General features: G+C 39.6%; 1 protein-coding gene across 1 annotated transcript in view; it reads left to right on the forward strand.

Annotated features, from left to right (window-relative positions):
• Positions 1-532: 532 nt before the first annotated feature.
• Positions 533-25,277, forward strand: part of LOC139742939 (uncharacterized) — a 97,667-nt gene continuing 72,922 nt past the window's right edge. The window contains exons 1-2 of the mRNA XM_071653446.1: positions 533-1,042; positions 11,019-11,090. Coding sequence (XP_071509547.1) covers positions 840-1,042; positions 11,019-11,090 — 275 coding nt within the window. The 5' untranslated portion in view covers positions 533-839. The remainder of the gene's footprint in view (positions 1,043-11,018; positions 11,091-25,277) is intronic.

Below are 25,277 nucleotides of genomic sequence, written 5' to 3' on the forward strand. Positions count from 1 at the left end.
ACAACTCTGCGTTGAAATGAAAATATAAATGTCGTAAGATATCGGTAGCTTATAAATTCATTTAGTTGCGAAGGGAGAGCGACTATTTGATTGAAATTATTTGATGTGAATATATTCCTTATTCGGAATATTTAACTCTGATGATAAGAATGTTGATCAGCGTTTAGAGTGTCGATAGGATTTGGAAACATCAAAGGCACCGTTACTCAAGTCAAATGAAATGATCCGTGCAGAGTGTGATGTTGGAGAGTCATTTTAGATTCTAAGCAACAACACGAAGGTCCCAAACGCTGTTGAGCGCAAATTACGGCTGTCATCGCCGTACTTCGAAAATCGAGCTTGATAAAGTTTGCGACCTAGTCATGTGATGCGCTCCGACCAATGGCATTGCTTATGCGAATGAACAGCATGCATAATTAATCATACACAAAACGTGGGTGGTTTACACACATTCGAGTGCTTCGCTCCCTACTCGGTCTCCCACAAAATACTATGCGCGGAGTGTATTGTAGTATTGTAGTAAATACGCGAAGAGGGAGAGAGGTGCATAGGTGACCGTACACAACACGCCGATCGAGAGTGGACGATTTAGGCGAGAAAACGAATGTCAACGCATCTCTTTTCGCCCTGCACGACGGAAATTTGTTTGAAATGTAGGAGTTACAACTGGATATGTTAGATATGTCTCGTCAATCAATGACAACATGTTTATCTTGGATTTTATTCTTGCAGAGAGGACTATAACGTCGCGAAAGTGAGTGTTTACGACAGCGAAAACTCAACGCTGCAGTGTCGGGCATTGGAGAGGGTCAACACCCGGTTCTACGAGGGGTGCCAAAATGGCGACCTCCTCCTCGCAGATTATCCGATGTTTTAGCACGGTTTTGGTCGTCTGCTGGTTGATTTTGGATGCCCCAAGCAAGGTGTCGGGACAGAGTGCTCTCTGCCCTAGAGAATGCTGGTGTCTTGGATCCCTGGTTGACTGTAGCAAACGACAACTTCGGAGTGTTCCGACAGCCTTGCCGACGTGGGTTACAATGCTGTAAGTAAACCGAAATTTGCATTCCTGTGTGAAACCCTGTGTGCAATACGAGTGTAGGTTTCGCTCAGCGGATGGCACACAATGAACGCCATGGTTAGTGGCAAGGCTTTTGACCATGAAGTGCATGGTCAGTGTCAATGCCAGTCGCCTGACAATGTCACACTGTAGATTATCTCGTTCTTAGCAGAAGCGGGGGTTGTGTAATAAAAGTTCAAACTAATTCATCTAGGGCCTACATTGAGTTCTACACAGTAAAGTTGGTTCTACTTTGTTACTAGACATCAACAATACAACATGTTATAACTTTCAAATACTCAAGTAGTGTCAGGACGTCAGTGATCAGTGATTGGATCTTACTTCAGTTATACCTCCACACCCAACTCCTGTAACTTTCTTGTTGACTTGTTGTAGTTATACTAATAGAGTTCTGTGTGAGCTTTTTGTGTTGTTTTGTTTTTGTGGTTTTTTTTTTTTCTGGGACATGACTTGACGAAACCAAACATTTGATTTACCAAAGTAGCAATGTAATGCAACCCTGCTAAACAAAACCCGCACCAAAGTTCGACCTCTCATGCCAAAATTCAACCACACGCAAAAGCATCAGGTTTACATGTAGCTGGCAGTCAAAGTTTGGATGGCGATATGATAGACTTATGGGCATCTTGCTTTCAATACAAAGTTTAAAATGAATCTAAACCAAGTCAAGAATGTCAAAGAAAGGGAGAAGGTTATGCATGTATTCAAAGTACAATGTACTCGAGGAAATCTGACTCCAACATATCTACATTGAGTAATATTACTTCAATGCAAGAGTGAGATACAGGCACGATACTAATTGAGTGCAGTCACAATTAAACAAGTAGGCGCAAAATGCAAAGATCACATAAAATGGGCTCTTCGTCTCAAGTGTCTCAAAACTAGAGAGAACGATGAAACTACTGCTACTAGCTAGTAGTTTTGACATGCCACCGAGCCGAGTTCAGTGGCTACATGTACTGTATGTATTATCTCACCAAAAACAACAACATCAAGACTACTTGAGTCTGAGATAGTATTCTTTATATCACCAGATGGCTTAGAGGGTACTTTTATTAATATTGCAGAAGAAAGTACTTTTCCTTCTCTTCATGTACATTTGTATTTGTTTATGAAAACATATTGACATACATTTTTATCAGTTTGTCAGTCAATTATGTTAATTGTACTAATTTGCAATGTACAACTTTCATTGTGAGAACCAGCATGTGTATAAAAAAAAAAAGAGAATGTGATAGAAACTTACCCAAAAATTGAACCTGTCCTAATTAGGTTTCTGTCACAAAATTTGACTATGTCTCCATGGGGCATGAATATAACTTTGTGCCTTCCTGGTGGGTTTTCTTTGTTATTATTTGTTCATGAAGAATTTTCCTCAAAGTAATTGATATAATCCTCTAAGATTTGAAAAAGGGTCCTGGATATCTAAAATTTTAACTGGAAAAATCATGGAAAAATCATGGAGTTTAATTTTGTAAAAGGTGCAGGAACCCTGACAATTTCTCATTAGATATTTGAACAGAATATTTGTGAAGTTACAGTGATTTCAGTGGTTACACACTTTCTAATCAAGAGTCCTTCACTCAAATGAAATCCTTATAATTTTGCATGGAACTTGGCTGCTGAATATCAAAATGTATATTTGTGTTTAATGGTCTTCAAGAATCACTGTGCATGTCAAACAGCATGTGCTTTAATACAGATATACATTTTGTAATAGACAACAGGAAAATGCCAACATTTGCATGACTGCGGCATTTAGTAGTTATCATTTTTTGACATTATGTGCATTTTCATAATTCATTGTAGATGATGCAAAGTATGTTTAATATATATGTGAAATATTGCTCAATTTACTGTTAGTAAAATCTCTGTGAATTCAAGTGAGTTCAATGTTAAATCTTCTTTGTACATGAAAAGCATTAGAAGATTATGAATATTTGCAAGTTTTGGCCCTGTGTTGTACGTGGCAAATTATCATTTTTGAAGATTATGAGTATACCATGATGTGTTGGCCCTGTGTTGTAAGTGGCATTTTATCATTTGATTTTGGAGATCAGTGCAGCTTTCTGATTCAAGAGAGCCCATCTAAGCTTGTCTTTTTAAAATAATTGTTTCCATAAGTATTGACAAACCATTTGTGGGAGAAGTCAGCCAAAAGGCAGTAAGAAGACCAGATATGAAAAAAAGAAAAAGAATAAACATCTTCTGCAAATGCTTTTTGGAATGTAATAACTTGTGGAACATTACTGCTGAGTACTGTGAGATTCACACAAAACATACTGTACGTACATTCAGGATTGATTATGCAAAGACTGTAACACTGCTTGAATTTGAAATTGAGACATTAGTGGGAATGGCTTGAATGTCTTATTAAATGATAAAAGATATGAATGGTAACTGTATTATCCATGGTGACAAGCAAGTATCGATTAGAGAAATGTTGTGATTGACAGAAAGTGCAGTCACCCTCTTTGCCAAAATATGGCATCATTCTCTAGAGCATTGATATGGTCATATCTACATTGTAGAACAGAGCACTGGCCCAGTTATGGCATGCATCGATATGTTGGTCATCATCCACTTGCTTCTAAAGTCTCAAAGAAGTAGAAGAAAGGTTGGTCTTGCCCAAACTGAAAGATGTTATGATCAGATTTGTGTGTTTGTATTCATATTCCCATTTTTTTAATGCCTTTTTTGCTCTACCATCCGGGATACTGTGAAGCCAAAAATGTTTGCATGCATTTCATTTTCATGAATTTCGCGAGAGCCAAGATTCGTGAAATTAAAATGCACGCAGAAGTTCTCGTCTACATGAAACGCATTAAATGCCAGTGGCAATTCACGAAAATTTCATGCTGCGAAAAAGGCTGTCAGTTCCAGTTCGCAAAAATATCTTGCTTAACAGTAGATTGATTCATGGCTCCCTTTGGTGACATCACAATGTGAACTCCGCAGGAAGTGTCTCTTCACCTCTGACCTCAATGTGTCTGATTGGTCGTGTGCATAATTTGCTTACAAATTTGAGTGTTCCACTGGGGACCCAGGAAATGCGCAGTGTAAAAAAGAAAAAGAAAAAGAAAAACAAAAAAAAATGGGAGAGAGCTGAAAGTCAACAGCAAGGTCATGTACATGCTAATGCCAGTGAGTTTTTAGAGATCATGTCTACAATGTTATTAAGATCAATTACTTGTACATCGTAAGTTCTCCAATGCAATCTGTCATTCGCAAGTTGTTTCATGGAATCGTGAGTAGAATGTGTAAAAAAAGAGAAAATTTAAACAAATTAAACTGTAAGATGAGTTGAGGCCTACGAAAAAGTAATATTGAGAAATCGCTTTCATGATTCAAGGATCTAATCTAGATGTATCTGTACATAGTTCCTTTTCACAGACATTATAGTAAAACATTAAATTCCAACTGATTTATCATACTTCAATTTTTGGTTGTTGTTTTTATAAACTTTTTTGGGGGGGGGCAGAAGAAGGCAGTTTTAATTCCAATTTTGCATGAAGAACAACTTGTGCAGTGGAGTTTCAGGTGTCACTTCTATAGAAATTGCAATGTAAATATCCTTGACCATAAAATGTTAACTTCTCCATTGCAAGGCTTTCATTTTAGTATTGATATAACCTGCAACATTTACACTGTATCTTTCAGTGATATGAAACGTGATGTGGAATCATGAACTATGTAGTAGACAGTCACTGAAACATTAGAGCACACATGAGTGTGCATCATAGACAGAACACTATTGTTGCCCAGTGTGAGGCGACATCAATTATAACGAAATTAACTTTTTGACATTATACATTACCTGTATTAGTTTTATTAGTTTTTTTTTTTCGTTCTTGTGTTTTTGTATACAAATCAGGGCAGGTGATTGTTATTGAGTTGAGGTCTGAATTATAACAAACAACAACAACAACATAAGGTTAGATAGTTGGGAACATGTAGGCCTACATGTATATCCATGTCTTTATAGTCAGTTCTGATGTCAGTGTTAAACAACTGAACTTGAAAACTACATGCAATAGCTCTGATTAGAAAGTTAAATGTGTGTGTGTTCAAAGCAATGATTGACACTTTGGAGAAATGATGGTCTGCCTACGCTCCAAATTTTGTGCATGAAAAGTGTCCTTTGATTGCCAAGCAAACAGGCCTTCGCATCACGCAGAATATTGGAGCAGTGTAAATAACCTCCCTTTTTTTACGTTCAGGTTGTGGGCAAATTTACATCTCACGCCAAATTATGAATTGCAATAGCATCCTGAGTAGTTCTCTGTTTCTGTGGACTTTGGAGTTCTATGGGAGATTAAGCCAGCTCAGGTCAGCTAGGATCAAATTAATGAAATGGTATGCCAGAATTGAAGTTATCTTGTTGAGTAGAGTAATTCAGGATGCTATGTTATTAAAAGCAACCACAGGCAACGACAAGTTTCTGTCCAGTCATATAAATTTACACTGTAGTTTTAATACTGCAGTGTTACAGTGTTTTGTCCTGCACTCACATCATATCAGATCTCCGGTGGGGGGTAGAGGACCAAACTTTTTTTTTTTGATAATGACATTGACTCTTTCTGCATCCCAATATTGCAGATTGATGTGTGTAGAAGTTGTATGAACAGTCTGGGTATTATGAAACATTGCACGTACAATGTAATGTGTAGGCCTATATAATGGAGAACCAAATGATAATATGATGATATTGTCAGGATGTAGATAATACAGGTTGTACCTCTGACCATGTCAGTAGCATTGGCATTGCACAAACAATAATAATGTTGAAAGTGATAATAACGGTAACTGGTACACTTGATAACAACTAGGAAGATACAGTACACAAATTTGAAGCACTGGATGAAAATTTTGAATCTCTCCAATGGGAACAGTCTTAGTGGTTACAAACACAGCGTTCATGTTTGTCCGCCCAGCGACTCCTGCTTGAATACAAAAGTGTGGTAGGGGTGCGTTAGCGGGGGAGATTAGCAGAGCTGTGGTCCCTCTTGTTCTCTACCCCCGTACAGTTTGCAGGTGTAAGAAGCCCAATTTGCGCACTCGTCCTTTGTTGCGCTGTGTTTGCTCCCGTACAGAGAGCCAGGTTTACATTTGCCTCTGACCTCTGTAATGGGCAGCAGATTTTTTTTTCTTCTCCTTCTCCGCAGAAAGGCGTGACCGAATAGTTAAGACAAGAATGTTGCCCTAAGCCAAAGCACAGCTTCTACTGTCTACTTACCCCCCCCCCCCCCCCCCCTTCTCTTTTTCTTTCTTCCTTTCTCTCACCTATGTGCATGGAGTTGGGGCATATTTGTCCCTGTGGATTATCAAAACATTAGAACTCTTTTTGCCCTCCTCCAAAGTCATGCCATGCTCTGTTGTTGGTATACCAAGGGGGGGGGGGGGGGGGGAGATGGGTGAAATCCCTTCTTCTGTGGTTTTAATATTCGTCCCTCAACATGGCTGCGAGCTGTCGATGCTTCAGATGAGAAAAAATGAAACAGCAATAAGTTGGGCCTCCTCATTCTTCTTGCAGATGGAAGTATTGTGCATATCAAATTTCACATGTAAGATGCTCAGAGTGAACTGCCCTTTTGTATAGAAATCTTGTTTTTTTCTTGGGGGAGGGGTAATTAGGATAGGTGGCACTAAAAACTTATACTCTCTCTGCCACATTTGTGGGACTGGGATGTTTGTGAAGTGAGTAAGCCAGGGGGTCAAGTCGAGCGTGTACCAGAGTTCTGAGAAAAAGAGACAAGGAATCACTAATCCCTATTTGCATGTAAATGCAGCACACTGTGTGCATTGGTAGTGCTACATAGGCCCCCCTTGTGTCTCTCACACCAAGGTTTACAAAATGTACGCAAACTGCAGCGTGCAGCAGTGTAATCACAATGTAGTGCTGCAGAGTGGCGTACCTCTGTGTCTAGATGCGTATCCTCTGATATAGTATTGTAAAAGGGCTTTGCCTACATGTACTGTACATCAGTGAGTGTTTTCTACAACGTACATACATGTACATGTACATTTGTATGCCTACATTGTACAGTGGGTTTTTAAAGGTTGTGGTTGTAAGTCGCCGTCATCACAGAAATTCTCTTACGTCACAATCCAGGAGTTGTATTACAGTATATGTACAAATGTATCTTCTCAGAATGCAGAATTATTGAGCGTGCATGAATTCTCATGTGAATGTGAATGCTTTAGCATAGTGAGTTGCAGAAATTTGTACATGGAGTGTATGTACAACTGTACATAGCCACACATGTACATGTAGGCCTAATTGTAAGCACTGAAATTCAATTGTTAGTTGACTTGGTAAGTTATCTGCCCGTCATGGATGTGCATTGTTATGCTGTTCATAGCACTGCTATAATTCAATGTGTACCTCAGAATATTTACTGTGTTCATGAGAGCACATTGAAACTATCTTAGCGTTCAGAATAAGTACATTGTAAGTGACGTCGGGCCCTTATACACAGCTATAACTTTTACGTGCCAAATATTTTTATGTGTTAGGATTTAATAAACAGATTTGTTTGCTTGGTCAGATTTGCAAGTTTTGCTCTACAGGGGAAAAAAAAGACAAAATGTACCAACCTCTCATTAAATGTTTGTGCAAAATATGATTTCATTGTAGTTTTGATTTTCAGTATTTCTAAGTCAAATTTTTACTTCTAAGACATTTTTACAATATCATTTTCTTGGAGTTACATTTCTTACAATAACTGCAAGAGGCAGTATCTTCAAGAGTTCAAGATCTGCAGATACTAATACAAAATATTGATAATATCTACTTGATATTTGTTCATAGTACACAAGTATTCATATATAGCTAACGGCTGCACTCGTGAGTTCAACAAGAGGAAACTGATTTTCTAGTGTCAGTCGGAAGTGGCAAGGGCACGAAATGGACGCTTGATCTTCCTCCATGAACCTTGGCAAGAATGACCTGTGTAGAGGAAGTGTAGGATTGTTGTGTCATTGTACTTATCACAATTCTTTCTCCCTCTCCCTCTCTCAAGTTTAAAAATAAAACCGTATTTCTGGGGTGCCTGCTTCCGCAAATTTGTATGTCAGTCTACGTTAATATACAACTTCGGACATGTACACATGTAGTGAATGCCACCACCACCACCACCAAAAAAAGAAAAAAAAAAAAGATTATCACCATAAAAGTTATAATGTTTGCTATCATAAGCCTTATATTATCGAGAATAAAGTTTAAAATCATCTTCCACTCCAGATTAATGTTTAATAATAATATAATCTTTATCAACGTGCATACTTGAATAGCCAGAGAACTTGATGTAGATTTGCCAGACATTGTAGCAACAACTATATTTTTTTGCCTCCATACTGCATTCCATAAACTACTGGTATACAATTGTAGGCCTATGATTTTTTTTTTCATTTATGTCTTTATTGACATGTAGTCTGCTGTGCAATGTTTTTTGTATTACTATCCATCAATCCTCCCACCATATTAAAGAGAGGAAATACAGGTATAACAGGTAGGCCCTACATAACAAAAATAAATACAATTAGAAATCACAATATTCCATAATAATACTGTAAAAGAAGGGGGAAAAAGAGGAAAAAAGAAAAAGAAAAAGAAAAAAGGCAGGTACATTATCGAAACATAGAAAAAAAATATTGTGCATTGTATCGTGCATAAATTGATGGATCTTAGAATAAACAATATGCTGTAGTCAGAATTCCACTTTGATTCGAACTAGTAATATTGAGTGAGTCTGCTTAAAGGTATTGTTTACCATTGGGAGCAGTGATTTAAAAAATGTTCGAGTTATCACATTTGATGCATATACAAGTATGTGTAGGTCAGTTGTATCATAAAACATCCTGCCGTATAAAAATTTTGCAATAAAGTCTAAAATGTAAGGAGATATCACCATTTTTCTCACTAAACCATAACTGTAGATGGTTTAGTATAGAAATAATCTTGTTATAACTATTGTTCACATTTTGTGTATTGAACATTATCAAAATTTTGAAATTGGTTGTTTCTGTCCCTAACTCACATCTCAGAATTATTTTGAAGCACTAAAGTTGGGTTTTTGTTTCATCTACGAATTGTAAATTATGCCTCTCTAACCTGCTTCAAGCTGCCCTTCAACATGAACAATACTACTTAAATGTAATGCATGTATTTCCTCTCTTTTATATGGTAGAAGGATTGATGGATAGTTACACATGTATTATACAAAAAACATCACAGCAGACTAGATGTCAACCCTGTGAATGAACAACCTACATTTTGAATTGTGTACATGTACCCATTCCATGCGCTGGATGAATTGGTGTGTTATTGTACAGAGGGGTTAGCGTCGAAAGCTTACACCATGGAGCTACACTGTCTGTAGCAGTTCCATGCTTTGATACATGCTGCATAGCCTTCTGCACACTGTGTGGTGCAGTGGGCTTTTCAAGCTTCTACCCGTACCCATGGCTCTAGCTGTGTAGCCGTACATGTCAGTCAGCCCCCCTTGGCACACGAGTGTGACTGTGGAGGTGTGCGAATGATTGATCATCCAGCGGCCTGCGAGGGCTCTCTGCGGAGTCCCCCGCCATAAAAACAGGCCACTACAAAATAGATTGTGCCACTTATGATGACGGCTTTCAGATTGGACAATAATTGCCCCTGCTTACCGCTCTTGTTCCCTTTTGCACGGGCTGAATACCCCTGCCCTTCCAATTCAATGCCTTCTCTCTCCTTCTCTTTCTCCCTCTCTTTCTCTATCTACCTCTCTTTTTCTTTTTTCTCCCTATCCTTATCTTTTACATTACAAGCTTGCACCTGTGTTTTGTACTTAGTGCGCTCAGCTAGTTTGGGATTTGCCCAGTTTGTGGTTTTTCTTCTCCTTTCTCTCTCCTCTCCCACCCCCCCCCCCCCATTCCAGTGGTTTTGGAGAAAATAACTCGGAAGAGGAAATGGGGGATGTTCCAATGTAGTTGTCACACAGTTCATGGAAATGAATGCAGGGCTATAGATCAATAGGAGAAAGGCATCATGGTTCAAAATGGAGTGCTCTGTACCAAGAGTCAAACTAATGATGTGTAACATATGCATTGGCAGCTATTGTAGATTATGAATTGGTACACGAGTGCATAAATAACACTGCCCAGCTAGAGTACATGCATATTCCCATTGAATATGTTCAAGATATAAATCTTGTTTTGTGAATAGTCAGGGCAGAAAATGTATTATATATAAAATGAATGCGGTATATTAATTATCAAGTCTTTTGTAACTAAAATAAGATTAATCCTTTCTCTCTTGCTCATTTTTGTTTATCATTATCATTTTTTCTCTCTTGCTCATTTTTGTTTATCATTATCATTTTTTTTCAGTGATAAGGTATTGATCCCTTCCTTTAATACAACATTTTCTAGATGAGATTTGTTGTTGTTTAGCTCAATTGTAGATACAGTGCATGTGATTATTGTCAGAATTTTTGGAATTTATCATGTCTTCATATGCTCTCATGCCAGAAGCTTTAAGTTCTGGATGTGTACAGTGCAGAACCGTTGTGGTTTAGTGCACGATTTAGGAATTTCAGGTTTTTAAAGGATGTAGATTTATAGTGAAGATGTGTATGGGTTATTAATCATCACAACACCTCGTTGAGGATAATCCTTATAATTTCGGAACTTGAATTTTTGTGAATAGGCCCTGTATCTTAAATCATTTATTTAAAAACAAAGATTAAATCATTTTGCATGAAAACAATTGAAGTACAAGATTTTCTGTAATCTAGTAGAGGCCTACATGTATATACATTTTCCTTCTTTTTCTTGTAAACAGTTTTTCACCTGTCTCCTTCAAGAAACAACTCGGTGTAGTCTTTGGAGCCAGGCTTTTCATATCTTACTGTATTTCTAACCAAGCACATCCTCACCCTCCTATTTTCTGTGCATACAGGGAGTTGCAGTCTAACCGCATTTCTAGCATTCCGGATGGCACCTTTGACGGCTTACTACATCTAGAACAACTGTAAGTTTAACCATGTACTGTAACATGATTTATTTTTTTTAAATCAAATGACCAAATTTGCTTATGATATGAAGCGGATTCACAGTGAGGATTCACATTTAATTTAGATTCAATGCATGACACGAGTGCTGAGTTGTGTGTGTAGCGTGTTGGCCCTCCAAGTTGCAAGATTACATTTTCTGCATGATGGATAATATTAAACATACATAATGTTCTCAGTTGCTGTAAACTTTGAAACTGCCTCACAAACATTGTGGCATTGCTTAGTCTCATAACGTACAAATTGTAGTAAACTATCTTATTATTTTTTTTTTTTGCATGAATAGATTGGTATGTAATGTACCCTTGGGATGTAAATCAACAGTGGCCAATGATGCAATGTAATCTTGTATTAAATCTCCACAAAGTCCTCTGGTATTGAACGCGATGAATGCAAGCACTATACACAATTTGAAGCATGTTCACTTCCTGTACACAGTCTCAGTAATTCAGTAATGTAACAGTTTGACATTTATAAGTGAAAGCTGAAGATTTTATCTACATAAATAAGAATTATCTTGGAAGATAGCTGGTGCATTCATCTGATTTGGTAGCCTTTCGTAAGCCCATGGTATTATAGAATTTTGGTAACAATGTTTTCCTGGGAACAGTGAACTTATAATTTAAGTGAATAATTTTTCTTCAAAGGGTTGAATATGAGATGCTAATTTTCATATTGTGCACTTCGATATGATTGCATGAATCTGAAAATCCTGTGAAGAGTGTATGAGAGCTTGCTTCAACCACATGAACAGGAAATATGGATGTGGGATTTTATTTATAAGAGATAAATTTTTGTGTTTGATGGATCAAATCATGATATATCGGCATTCAGTTACAGGATATAAATTTTTGTATCAAAGCTTTGCTTGCATGGATGATTCCTCATATCAAGTGAACTTTAGAGAAGAATACGGTTTGATCACTTCTGTTATGATTTTTATAAAGGTATATTTTTGGTTTGACATTGGTATCTAGAAACAACTATCTAATTCCCCCTGTTTTCATGGCAAGATGGCCCCATATGTTACTCTCTCATTACTTTGCATCGCAGTTATTGCAGAATGTTCTCCTGACGGCATTAGGCAGTCCTTGTTAATTGATGCGCGAATTTGTGTTGCCGGTAAAAAAGCGAGGTGCGCACACGACCACTTTGCTTCCACCCATCACACTGCGTGACTGACAATCCGAAAGGCAGCACGCAAAGTGCTTATTTCCTCCCAATCCAATTAGCACATTTCTCCTGCATTAGTTAGGTGCACCCGCCACAGTGGATCGTTGGGTATTGATCGGCGACACCGGTGTAGCGCGGATTTGGAAATTAAATGATTGGCGAATGCTCTATCATTTCCTGGTTAAGGGTCTTTGATTGCTAGCTAATTACGTGTGTTGCATGGGGGCAAAGCTGTGTACAGGAAAGGGGGGGGGGGGCTTGCTGAGGGAAAGTACATTTTGGGGTCAATGCTCGGTATTGGAAATGGCGAATGCTGCCTTTTTAGATTGACAATTGGTGTGTTTCTGTCCATTTCCGATTTTTGGTTAGGTTTATTTTTTTTTTTCAATCTCTAGCTAGAATGCTGGCAGATTGTACATTATGGAGGTATGATTAATCACACTGATGTAGGGTGGCTTACAGGAAAACTGTCATGGTGCTTTTCTCAGAAAGGAATTCGGGCTGGATTTGTGTGTGAGTGTGCGTACCACATGTCAGAAAAAAAAAAAGGTAAAATCAGTGAAGGATTAGTTTGGTATGGAGAGATTAGCCGTTGTTTTGGTGTTTTGACATAGCTCTAATCTGTCTTTTCAATTGCTCGTGCATTCCTTAACTGATGACGTTACGTTCCTCTTGACTGCAAGGAATTTTACACAAGGGGGGGGGGGATGGACAGCAGGGAAAATAGAGAGATTGTGATATTTTGTCTTTGTACCCATAGTGTCGTGCAGTTACATGTTGTTTTTCTGTTTCCTTGCAAAAAAACTGTCACAACAAATAAGTCTGGTAGAGGCATACTGTCAATGGAACGCTATATGTATATGTGAAGTGTTTTGATTTGTGCTTTTCCACTGGTGTTTTTTTTTCTTTGCACTGTAGATTTTTTGCACAGTATGATGAAAATGTGTTTGCTGTGTATGTTTTCTTCAGCAAACATCCTATCCAATCCATGTGCCAAAGTGTACTATGTATGTACAGTTGTAGCCATGGAAATGAATCGCAACATTTCTGAAGGGAATCTGCCGATGCGACTTGCAGAATCAAGCTCACCAGAGCTACAGTACATCATCTCATGATGTAAAACACAGACACACAGAGAAATGATGATGTATTGAGATGATCTGCCAATATCTTACTACTACATAATGGGGAATGTGCGGTGAAATGTACCATGTATTTGTATTTTCACGGCCAGGTAGAGGATGGTGTTTGGTGCGTTCGTCTTTGACATCGTCAGTTTCGGCAGGATTCCTTTTATCCGGGGGAAGCCGCAACTCATGTTGCCTTTAATGTGTATATGCGTGTCTGTGGGGAACATCACCCAAATCGCCAATTCTGGTGATAAATTGCCTTGACCGCAGACTAATGACTCAGCGAGTGTGATAAATGGTCCTAATTCCTGTGATGTCTCGAAGACCTAATTGGTAGCGCTAATTATGATCTCCCCAGATGAACTTCGGGTGCTAAGTGTCTTGTAATGACTTAGGCGCTGGATCGTGCCGCTTTGAGGTGGCAAACGTGGGTTATGCATGCACAGCAGAGACGCAATGAGGATTGTGCATTCACACCACAGGCAGGTTTGGGAAATGAATGGACCTATGATATGTACATATCATGTGCTTTCACTTGTTTTCTGCCTCTGTGATATAAAATTTGGTCCAAACAAGACTTGGTATTCTTTTCCATACACTCATTGGTGTCAGTGATATGCTCAAGTTGGGTACAGTCGGTAACAATGGTGTTGTGAGTGGGTAGACAGTTTTGAGCATTCCTTGCCACAGGTAAACCAAGGTGGTGAACTTCAGCAGGTTTTAGACACTTGGACAGAAAGTGAAGGCTAATGCACGCCCCCCCCCCCCCCAAAAAAAAAAAAATGCTCGAGTAGTATTGACTTGTGCACAATAGTCTCACTATTTAAACTGAATTCACAGCTTGTGTGTATGTGTGTTCATAGAGCACCTTGGCATAGTATTTCAATTTAAGTGCTATTGAACTGCCCCACAGTTTTCAAAACTGATTTTGTTCCTTTTTATTTTTTAAGTTCAGCCACTCCATGTGTTTTGATTATTTGAGTAGACTTGAGGAGACAAGTGCTTCTTGATTAGCTTCATTCATTATGAACAAACAAGTGTCGGTGCAATCTGTCATGTCTTAACCAGCCTTGGACTCGCTCTCTTAGGACTCCGTGAAAATCGCACCAACTCTGATGTCATGCGCAGAGACAGCGTCAGACAAGACGAAATGAGAGAACCGTAATTGATTAATCCCCTTTATTGTTATCTGTCTTTTCCCGTTCGTCTGTTTTTTTTTTTTGTTTTTTTTTTGTGTGTGTATGCTAAGTCTGTCATGTTGCTGTGGAGTCGCTGCTTAGTAACCTGATCTGCTGTGTCTAGCTATCTTCCATCTTTAGAATTATCTGTTTTTTAATACTTTTTGATAAACTTGACTTGATAGGATTATACATGAAATGTCAACAGTTCACAGATCAGAGTTGTTTCTTTATGATTGTGCAGCGGGTTTTTGAAGAGTTTTATTTTATCCGTCTTTGCTGTCCCTCCCAAATGCAACCCAGCGAGTACGTGTACATGCATGCATGTCATAAAACCCCACTCACACCACATGATAATGATCCTCTTTGGGGGTCCCATCTTAGCCTTGTGTTGTGATTGTTTTTACACGCACGGGCTGATCAATGGACGTAATATTTTTATCTGCACATCACAGGCCACTATAGGGTCAGGTGCAAAAGCTCTGGTTGCAATCAATTTATTATTGACTGCGAGACTGGCAGGCCTGTCAGCTCAGCCAGTGTGGATGAGCGAGCAGCGAGAGAGAAGAGAGGGAACGAACAAAAGCGCAGGGGGGAGCGAAGGAGGAAGGAAAGGAGAGAGGGAGTGTTCATTTGTAAGGGGGGGGGGGGTTCTGGCACTCATGCTTAGTGTGAATGTGTAGGCCTACAGTGTATGTGTGTGTGTGTATGCGAGTGGGATATACAAGATATGAATTCATTGTGTCGCCACTCGGTACTGAATATCATGCTGACATCATTGATAGCCACAGCAGGAATTATTGTTACCAATATTGTAATTGCTATTTATCATGCTGTTGATTATATAAAGCTGGCTGATCATGACGAATGATGACACCAATATTGGTTATTGTGATATTTGGCTTTTTTTTTTTCATCGTAAATACAACAGGAAGTAGGCATATGCCATTGTCAAAGGTGCAAACCTTGTAATAATGTGATCAGTAATCATTCACAATATATAATTGTCTGAGGTTGAAAGAGATGTTAGTGAAGACAGCGCTGGAGAGAAAATCAAGGGGATCATAAATGCATCGTACCCTCTCATAATGAAATCATAGAGAGACTGATTCTAATGCATTCTGGCATTATTACCATGTTCACACATTCTGCGGTTTGATCTCGAAAGTAGGTGCAGGGTTACATTGCCACGATGACATTGCACACATGGGGTGTGAGGGTTATTTTGGAGACTTTTATCTCTGAAGTGGAAAGAGCGCCTTGTAGGCGTTGAGACCAAATATCCTGTTTCTGATACACGCATGCATCACTAGATCCCAAAGCTCCCTTCCTCTGACGGAAGTTGGCCATCTTTCTTATCACAAATGTCTCCTCCGAATTCCCACGCAGACTAATGGGTAGGGATCATTGTTACAAATGTGTGACACATTGGTTCCAGCACATTATTTGGGATGTATACAATTTCAGTCCTCGACTAAATGACTATCAGGCAAAATTGGGCTATTCGAAATTTAATCAATGATATGATTCTAAGATAAGTCATAAATCAATGTTGAAGCTATCTGAGTTCAGGAAAATCTGAGGTAAACTATCCAAAGTGGATATTTCAAGAAATGAAATTATGCATTCAAAAATAAAAATAAAAAGAAGCTATTTGCTTTGATTTGCTTACCTTTGGAAACAACTGAAATACTTAAGAACTGCTTCATCCTTTCATTGAAAGCATATGGAGATGTTATGTGTGCACAATAGTTTACCAAGCTACATTTTCTTTTTGATCTGGGGTGTTGGATAACAATTGATGTCACCTTTTGCGGTCATGTGGTGGCACGGAAACAATGGTGGCAGCTTGTAGTCATGTCTTCCCTCCCTGTATGCAGGCCTGTCATCCATATCCACAGTCTGACATTACCGAATGGGGCTAGGAGGGGAGCGCAGACAAAATGTTACGAACAAGGAAGGAAAAGCAAGAGGGAGAGAGAGAGACAGCTAGGGAGAGATAGATAGGGAGAAAGGAGAGCGAAGAAATGTCTTGCGTGGGAGAATTCAGTGCTGTGGGGGGAATGCTGGCAGAAAAGGAGCTCATCGCTACCCAGTCCCGGGCGAAAGGCTTCCATCAGTGGAAATTGATAGCTTTGCCCTGACAAATGTGGCAAGATCGAATTGATTATGCGCGGGAGGGAGAGTGAGAACATTTGTCTGCGTTACCGCCGCAAAAAATGCGCGGATTGGGAGATATGCACGGTCTGCATGTGTCTGTGTGTGTGTGTGTGTGTGTGTGTGTGCGGGCCGTGTAGGTGTGATATTGCGACCTAGCAGGCGCTTAGGGCCAGCGCTTGGCGAGAGGGGGTAGAGAGATGTGTGTAAGATGTACAATTGTTATCATTCCAAGTTAGACATAAATGTGTCTTGTACAACAGTAAGTAAGAATGGTGTGCTTGCTATGTAGAGTACTTCCACATTTTGTGCCAAACATGAGATCGAGATATAGAGAGGTGGAGGGGGGGGGGGGGGGATGGGGGAGAGAGAATGAGAGAGAGAAGGGGGGAGAGCAAAAGAGAGATGCTGGGGGGAGGCAGGGACTGTTGAAGCACCTTGAAGCATGCTATACACAAGCAATATATCCAGCAAATATGAGCAGAACAAATGCATGTCTGGCTGGATGCTAGGTTGTGTTGGCTCATTCCCTATGCTTGTGACATTGACAATTGTGTATGTGTAATCGGGAGATCCAAACGTCACTCAATTATGTATGTATGTGGTCGTAAATTTTGCAGTTCCCCACCTCCCCCTGAACAAGAAAAAAAGGGGCTATATTGTGGATTGACTTTCGTGATGTGCTTACCTCTCCCTCTCTCTCTCTCTCGCTCTCTCTCTATCTCACCGCCTTTTCCGCTGTAGAAGAGTAATTCCCTCCCTTTTTTCGTCCCATTCTGCTGTGGCCAAGGTTATCACAGTCTTGATCGACGTAATCAATGCGCAGCCCCAACACTTCCCAACAAAGGTGGCATGTATGGGTGCTGGCCAAAAATTGGAGCAACTCACCTCTCCTCCCTGCATTTTTCACAGCTGAGAAGTGCTAAATAGGCTTACACCCCGCTGAGCGCAGCCTTGCCTCCCGGCAGCTCCATGCCTGTATGCTGGCTGCACCAGGTTGGGTCACGTTCGCAGTGTGTTTGTGGCCATTTAATGCAGGCTTCAGTACTACTTTAGATATTAAGTATCTCTCTCTCCCCCCTCATCCTCTCTCCCTCTCCTGTTCTATGTATCCTTTATACTTTGCCTGGCCCATACCGTGCTGTACTTGTATCATGCAGTACTTCTCTTCGTTTGCTCTGAAAAACATAACAGTGACAAAGAATCAAGCATCAGAAAACGGCTTTTCAGGTCATTCGATGGCTCTTCTTGTCATGGAACTTGAAGTGTAGAATTATCAGCATACTCCATTTTGCCAGTAAATTTGATAAAATATTTTTGACATGGGGGAAGGGGCTTTGGTGTTGTGGTATATTTGTTCTTATAAGGAATTGAAGCATTTTATTGGGTTTTTTAGCAGGAGGCGTAAGCCTGGAGTAGGCATTCCTGCCCTTTCTCCATTTTCTGATGTTACTAGGTTGACATCAGCCTGAAAAATTGGATATCGATGAAGATAGGATCTTTTCTCTGATCAATTCATTTTGATCGTTTTGTGGGACTTGGACAGGAAAAAGTGATGTGTGCCAAAACATGGTTTTCTGTCTTGTCTTATTTTCACTGAGGACAGCAACCTGGTCACAGTGTCCTGCAATTACCAAATAGAATAAACACCTAGATTTGATTAACATTTGTTTGAAAACACAAATGTAATGGGCAGTGCTCATAGCAGGAGGGTAAAGAAGTCATTTCACATGAAAACAAAAGAAAGCCTTTTCCACCTGTGCGTTGTTTGTTTACAAGTAGTGTTGCCCATCATATGTGTACAACCGTAGGAGCCGCCGAGCGGAATTTATGATGGATAAAACAAGAGTGTCGCTTGGGTGGTCAAACCACAACAGGAATGCATCAACAACCGGAAATAAATCACGGCATCGTAATGAGAGTTATCGTCCGTAAATTGCATATCGAGCGAAACAAAAAGTGGAGATTAATATTCCTCCACGCCTCCGTGACTTTCCCAATGAGCGGGGAAAGGAGCGGAAAACAATGTCATTTTTCTCAGCCATCGTTTCCTGCTGTTTATACCACCAGCTGCGCCGCGGAGATAATTCTTTGTCAGTTCCGAAGCTGTGGCTATTGTTGGACCATTGACGGCAGAGCTAACTTTTGTGGCTGTGAAGAGGGAGGAATTTTTGCAGTTTTTGTTCCATTGATGGACACAATGCAATCTGTTTAGGACCGTTGAGACTGGGGTATTGTGGAATAAGTGTACACAAATTTCACACTCCAATAACTCCCCTAACATCAACATTATGACCTTCCTCAAAATTCTCCTGCTCTGGTGTATGTGTGTGTGTGTGTGTGTGTGTGTTTTTATCATCCCTCTTTTATGATAACTAATGTTTCCTCTTCCTCTCCTTCATTTTTATTGGCAGTTTTATAGTCCGGTGTCAGAAAGAGAATTCTAATATGTGATTGTGTGTGTGGCATGTGAATGGGGGAATAACTTCTTTTTTTTTTTCAATGTTCTCTGCGATAAGCACTCGACGACAAAGTCAGTGAGATGGAGTCACAACAAGTGTGCTATCATTGCTGATGTGATGAAGCTGATTGTTTTAGCGACACACTGGCATTCAACAGCCAGTATCCTGCCATGAAAATTGTGAAGGAGACAGGGTCTGTTGTGAAGACCTTTTGCAAGGATGATGATCTGTTGTAGTAAAACGTAGACTGTAGTATTGGAAGTAGGGAATACTGAGGAAAGTTATTATGAAGAGGGACCCTGGGATTTGCATATTTTGCTTATCATATCAGATACCTTGACATATCACTAGCAAAAAGAAAAACAACCTGAAAAAACTAGAGATTGTAATTTGTCATCACTGACAAATTAAGGTGATCCGATTTTTTTTTTTTATCAATGATTCGAGTCCTGATCGCAATAGGCATGACCATACAAGTTTCATCTGTGTTTAGAGACATTGGCCGTGTGATGTTTGCATTCTCATTTAGAAAAGGGAGTCATATCTGCCATCTTTGGTACCAAATTCTGTATACACTGAATAACGAAGATACAGCAATGAATACATATGACCTTTGACCCACCTTTGCACTCCCAAGATTGCATCTGATGAAATAGTGGTTATTTTGTGAAATGATTCTCGCGACATCGTCTATACGTGTGAAAAATATGGCAAAGATAGGACAGGTATTCGCCAAGATACAAGATGAAACATTTATGACCTTTGACCCTAATTTACATACCCAAGATGTTGTCTGATCTAGTAGTTGTTATTTTATGAAATAATGTACGAGACATGAACTAAACATGTGCAAAATATGGGGGTGATAGGGCGTGTTTTTCTTGAGTTATTGCAAAGAGAGTTGCAGAAAGAAAGAAATATCTCAATACATAGAAGATAAGCTTTAATTTCAACCAATTTTTTATCGTAATCCCGACATCGTATGAAAAAACAAAGGAAATAAAACGATAGCGCAAAGTCTCAGCTACAACATATTAAAATCTGGGAGAAATTCACCGAAGGGTAAGTGAGCTAGTGCTCGATAAAGACAATCATGTCAATTTTCACATTAAAGAAAATTCCCTCCCATAGAGATAACACGTCATAACGAAGATACAAAAAGAAGTACATATGAATGACCTTTGAACTCAATTTGCAACGACAAGATGGCATCTGAGTAAAAAGTGGTTATTTTGTGAAATGATCCTTGTAACATGGTCTTTGCGTGTGCAAAATATGGGAAAGATAGGACATGTATTCACTAAGATACAGGGTGAAACACTTATGACCTTTGACCCTATTTTACATACCCAAGATGGTGTCCGATCAAGTAGTTGTTATTTTATGAAATAATTCACGTGACATGAACTAAACATGTGCAAAATATGGGATTGATAGCCATTGTTGTGGTTCATCTATTGCACAGAAAGTAGTAGAAAGAAAGAAAAATAAAGAAAAATATGTTATTTTATAGAAATTTGAAGGAGAAGCATAAAAAAATCAGAAAAAGATAAAGTAAGGAAAGGGAGATTAAGATTAACTAAAGAAAAAGAAGAAAAAAAGTGTTTTAAGAAATTAAAAAAAATATTGGCAGGAGTGAGCCTCGAACCAGGGACCTTAGGATTACGAGTCGGATGCGCTACGCAATGACCTATTTCATTCTCCATAGGCCCTGTGTATTAAGCAAAATGACGCTGCATCGAAGCCTCGTGACATTTTCAACCAAGTTTTTCGACGTGATGCCGACATCGTATGAAAAAATGGAGGGCACACTTACGATAGCCCAAAGTCTCAGCTACAACATACTAAAATCTAGGAGAAATTCACCGAAGCATAAGTGAGCTAGTGCTCGAAAAAGAGAGTCATGTCAATTTTCACTGCCAGAAAAACTGCTCTCCCATAGAGATAACACGTAAACTGGTCAAATTTGACAATATTACTTTCAATCCATTTTTACGAGGTGATACTGTCCTCCAATCAAAATGTTGTTATTCTATTAATGAAAGATCATTAAATAAGCTACAACATACTGAAATTTGGGTGTAAATTGGCAAAGGATAAGTGAGATACGCTCGAGTGAACTTGAAATTTGATGACGTCATTTTGAAAATTTACTTTTTTTACTTTATTAAGAAATTTGATATCTTTTAATCATTTTGTCAGCATTGCCACCCCATGAAATGACATGTACAACTCATCAGCTTTCAAAATATGTACAGAAAATGGAGGGTCACCGTCCATCCTGACGAGTAAAATCGGATTTAAAATTGGCGTTTTTTTTGGCATCGTTGCACTGTATATCGCCATTGACGCGCGCGCGGAATTTCAACTTTGACGGGCCCGTATGACGTCATATTGAGTCGGATTGACTTGAAACTTGGTAGAAATATTTCTTGACATTTCAGGCAGCCGATAAGTGTGAAAAAACGGGAAATTTCTATTGCATATGAGCTGTGCGTGCGTATATGAGCGCGCGCGTACGCGTCCGTCCAATTTTTTCAATTTTTCAAAAAATGCTCCAAATGGTCTGAAACGTGTGCAAAAAAAATTTGAGCTCGATTTGAGCATACAAATATTTCAACGCGCGCGTACGCGCACGTTTTAAGATATAGATGAATTTTGAGAATGTGAGTAGAATGCGCATAACTTGAAATGTATGTGACGTAAATTTCATTGCAAAATTCCATTCCATTAATGAGATATGAATGAAAATGTGTTTTCATATAATGACGTCATAGTAACGTCAAGGTCGACTGATCACTATGATATTACTTGATCTGCCGTCTTTGGGACATGATACATATATGGTATGAGTTTGACATTGATAGGCAATGCACTTTCTGAGCTAACCTCTGCACAACTTTTGAGGAGAAATAAAGAAAGAATCAGTACAGATACAGAAGGTGATCCGAAGGATACTCGGATCACCTAAAAAAGAAAAACAGAGAAATTTGTTCCATTGAGACCAACGGAAAGAGGTTGCTCTGCCAGATATTAGCTATAATATCAGGTATCTCTGCACCTAGTTGTTACTCTACTGATCTTTTGAGCTAGAGATATTGGTGTGGGATGCATTGGGTCCCATGCGCAGATTACAGCCTGGCCGTAAAGCAGATTTAACCATGTAGGCTTACCCCAAACAGTTCATGAAAAATGGGGAAATCTTGCTTTGGATGATGAAGGTCTCTTTTGAGGTATGGCAAATTATGGTTTCTGTCATTTTTTTTCTCTGCATCTCACATTGTTGGGGTAATTTGTAAGCTCTTGTTGATAGTATTAACATGCATAAACTTATTTAAGTTATAAAAAATAGAAATCATGTGGTAGATATAGTGGACATTTATGTCATAAAGGGCTGTAATAACTTAACATACAGTATTGTATTGATATACAACCAATTTTGTTACTTCTCACCACATTCTCAGTTGAGGTTACAAGTATTAAAGTAGCGCTACAGTATAAAATGAATGGACAGTTCAGAACAAAATGCTGTGTCCATACACTATAACTCCTGCAGTAGTAAAAACAGAAAAATGAAGAAGGCGTTGGGGGAGGGATGGGGGGATGGGGTAGGGATCACATCTGAAATTTCATCCATACAGTGTTTGCTGCCACTGGGTTGGAGGCAAACAGTGCGGGAGTGAGTACAAACTCGGGAATCGGGCGAAGATCACGCTTCTGTGTGTACTGTCATGGTTCATCGTTCCGTTCCTCGCTTGCAGTTCTGGCTGCCCCCTTCGCCGAGGTGCAACTTTCGATGCGAAACTCACACAGAAGAACTTGTGAGTTTGTCGTGTGGGCAAGGCTGTCTCTTCCCGCTTGTCTGAATTACTCAGCATAAAGGAGATGGATCCGGGAGTGGGAAGAGGGGGCAGACAGGGGGGAGCTCACTCAAGAACGATTGGATAAAAATTTGAAGGGAAAACACGGTGGCAGAGAGAGGATGCAGGACTATTTATGGCACGAGCGAAAGATGAGAGAAAGAGCATTGTTCGCAAGCATGAAGCATCCTATAGCACTTGGTTGGAAAGTAACATTTGGAAGTGTGCAAACATCGCTACTTCTATTGGCAAGCAAGGAAGAGGTGTTTGAAGTACAGCCTTTTATTTTTGTCCTGCCGTGCTCTCTCCTTGCTCATCGTCTTATCTTCGTCTCTGGCCTCCCCCCTTTCATGCAGGAGCTGCTCCGAGAGGAGGCAAAGCAAAGCAGGGCTGTGTACACAAGACGGACGGAGGGGTAGTTGCCTTTAATGAATGGCAAATGAGTGAGCCCTGTCAATCCGCCCATTGAAGGAGAGCGCAGTCGTAATTAAAGCAAGGCTTTGATCAGTGCCAGATGTCAAATATGAGGCATGAATAGGCCTTTTTCTCCTTTTCTCTTCACAAACAACACCCCCTTCTCACCCCTCTGTTCCCCAGCCACTGCCCCCCCCCTAAAAGCTGACAAAACGAAGAAGATGCTACGCCAGAGAGATAACAGGTTTAAAAAGCTATTTTTGTACACTAGCCCCAAGAAGAGTTCGCAATGTTTATTGCTAATCACAATTTTCCAGTGCGGCATTCTCAGTTGCATTATTCAAACCACCTAAAGAGAAGAATTCCTTGCAAAAGCTGTGTTTATGTTTGTGTGTGAATGTTTGAAAATTACTGGACTACATTGGAGTATTGAAATGAAGTTCTTGTTCTCTAACGAATGACTACCAGAACTGTTGTTTGATGGCTATGTCAAAACAGAGAATAAATCCCAAGTCATGCTGCAGTTTTCAAGATGCTAATATCCTATCGTATATCAGGTTTGTTTCTTCTTTTTTCAGACATCTAATCGCCACCATTCAGATCGATCCACCAAACAGCTCTCAAAGTCTTTATTTTTAGGAAGTTGTTCCATATAAGGCTTTTTAAAACAGCATCAGGATCTCAAAGCGAAGTAATTTGAGAGCACTGTTTACCCACTCACAAGCATGGCAAGTAAACAATTTTGTTGCCCAAATAAGCAACATTTTAGAAGAATAGGAAGAAGAGGAGGAAAAGGGGGGGGGGGTCTGGAAGGAGATGAGGAATAGGAAAAAAAGACACTGCTATTATCAGTTGATATTTATTTGTCTATTCATCTATTTGGGAAAAGATAGTCAAGCTGGTAATCTAACTCTATCAACATATTCAACATTTATATGTACTTGTACTCTCTTATCATTTATGTGGTCAGTTCAAAGGGTCATTTTTATGCTACATGTAGTAACCCTCCTCCCCCCCCCCCCCCCATTGTCATTTAGCCCTCTTGGTGTATGTGTCAGTCAAGGGAAAAGAAAGATGGTCAGCATAACCTATGAAGTAACATGCACCTTTTCACGTGTTTTCTCATAGCTCTCTGTGTCAGTGTTAGGCATGGTAACAAAAGTGATCTCCGCTGCCCCCCCCCCCCCCACCATTACATGCTCACTTTTCTTCTGCCAAAAACCTAATTTTCAGATCACCAGATAAAACCACAATGCATAGCCCTAAATGTCTGAAAGACAGTGTCTTTCCTACAAACTGCTACAGTTATCACAGTCTGCATTGGAAAAAAGACTTGGGGAAGAGAAGTTGAGTCAGATTGTCATGTTGAACATTGCTAGAAAAGGTCAGTGCTCTTTCCAGCGCCTCAATTCAATTTGAAGCTGTTTTTGTTTTATTTTCTCTTTAACTTGCCCAGACATAGCATGAGGCAGAGCGTTGCCCCCCCCCCCCCAAGTTTCGTCTGCTCGTCAATCAGTCAAGTAGTTTGAATGTGCACATGGCATGCTGCCAGTCGAAGGGGATCAGGGGCAGGGAAAACAACTCTAATTAGATTAAAGAAGGGCGGAGTAAAGGGATAATCCCCGTAAAACTGATGTGCTGTGATTAGTGCCAATTAAGAAATGTGTTGGGAGGAGAAGCGACACTTCTACGTACAGGCAGAGTAGGGCTCGGAAAGGATTGAGGGCTTATGTGTCATAAACACAATAGGGATCGGCATGTGAGCTAGTGCTG

The sequence above is a fragment of the Diadema antillarum genome, unplaced genomic scaffold (genome assembly GCF_040938485.1).
Source record: "Diadema antillarum isolate AM-2024a unplaced genomic scaffold, OU_Dant_1.0 seq00001039_RagTag, whole genome shotgun sequence".
NCBI classification, from domain to species: Eukaryota; Metazoa; Echinodermata; class Echinoidea; order Diadematoida; family Diadematidae; genus Diadema; species Diadema antillarum.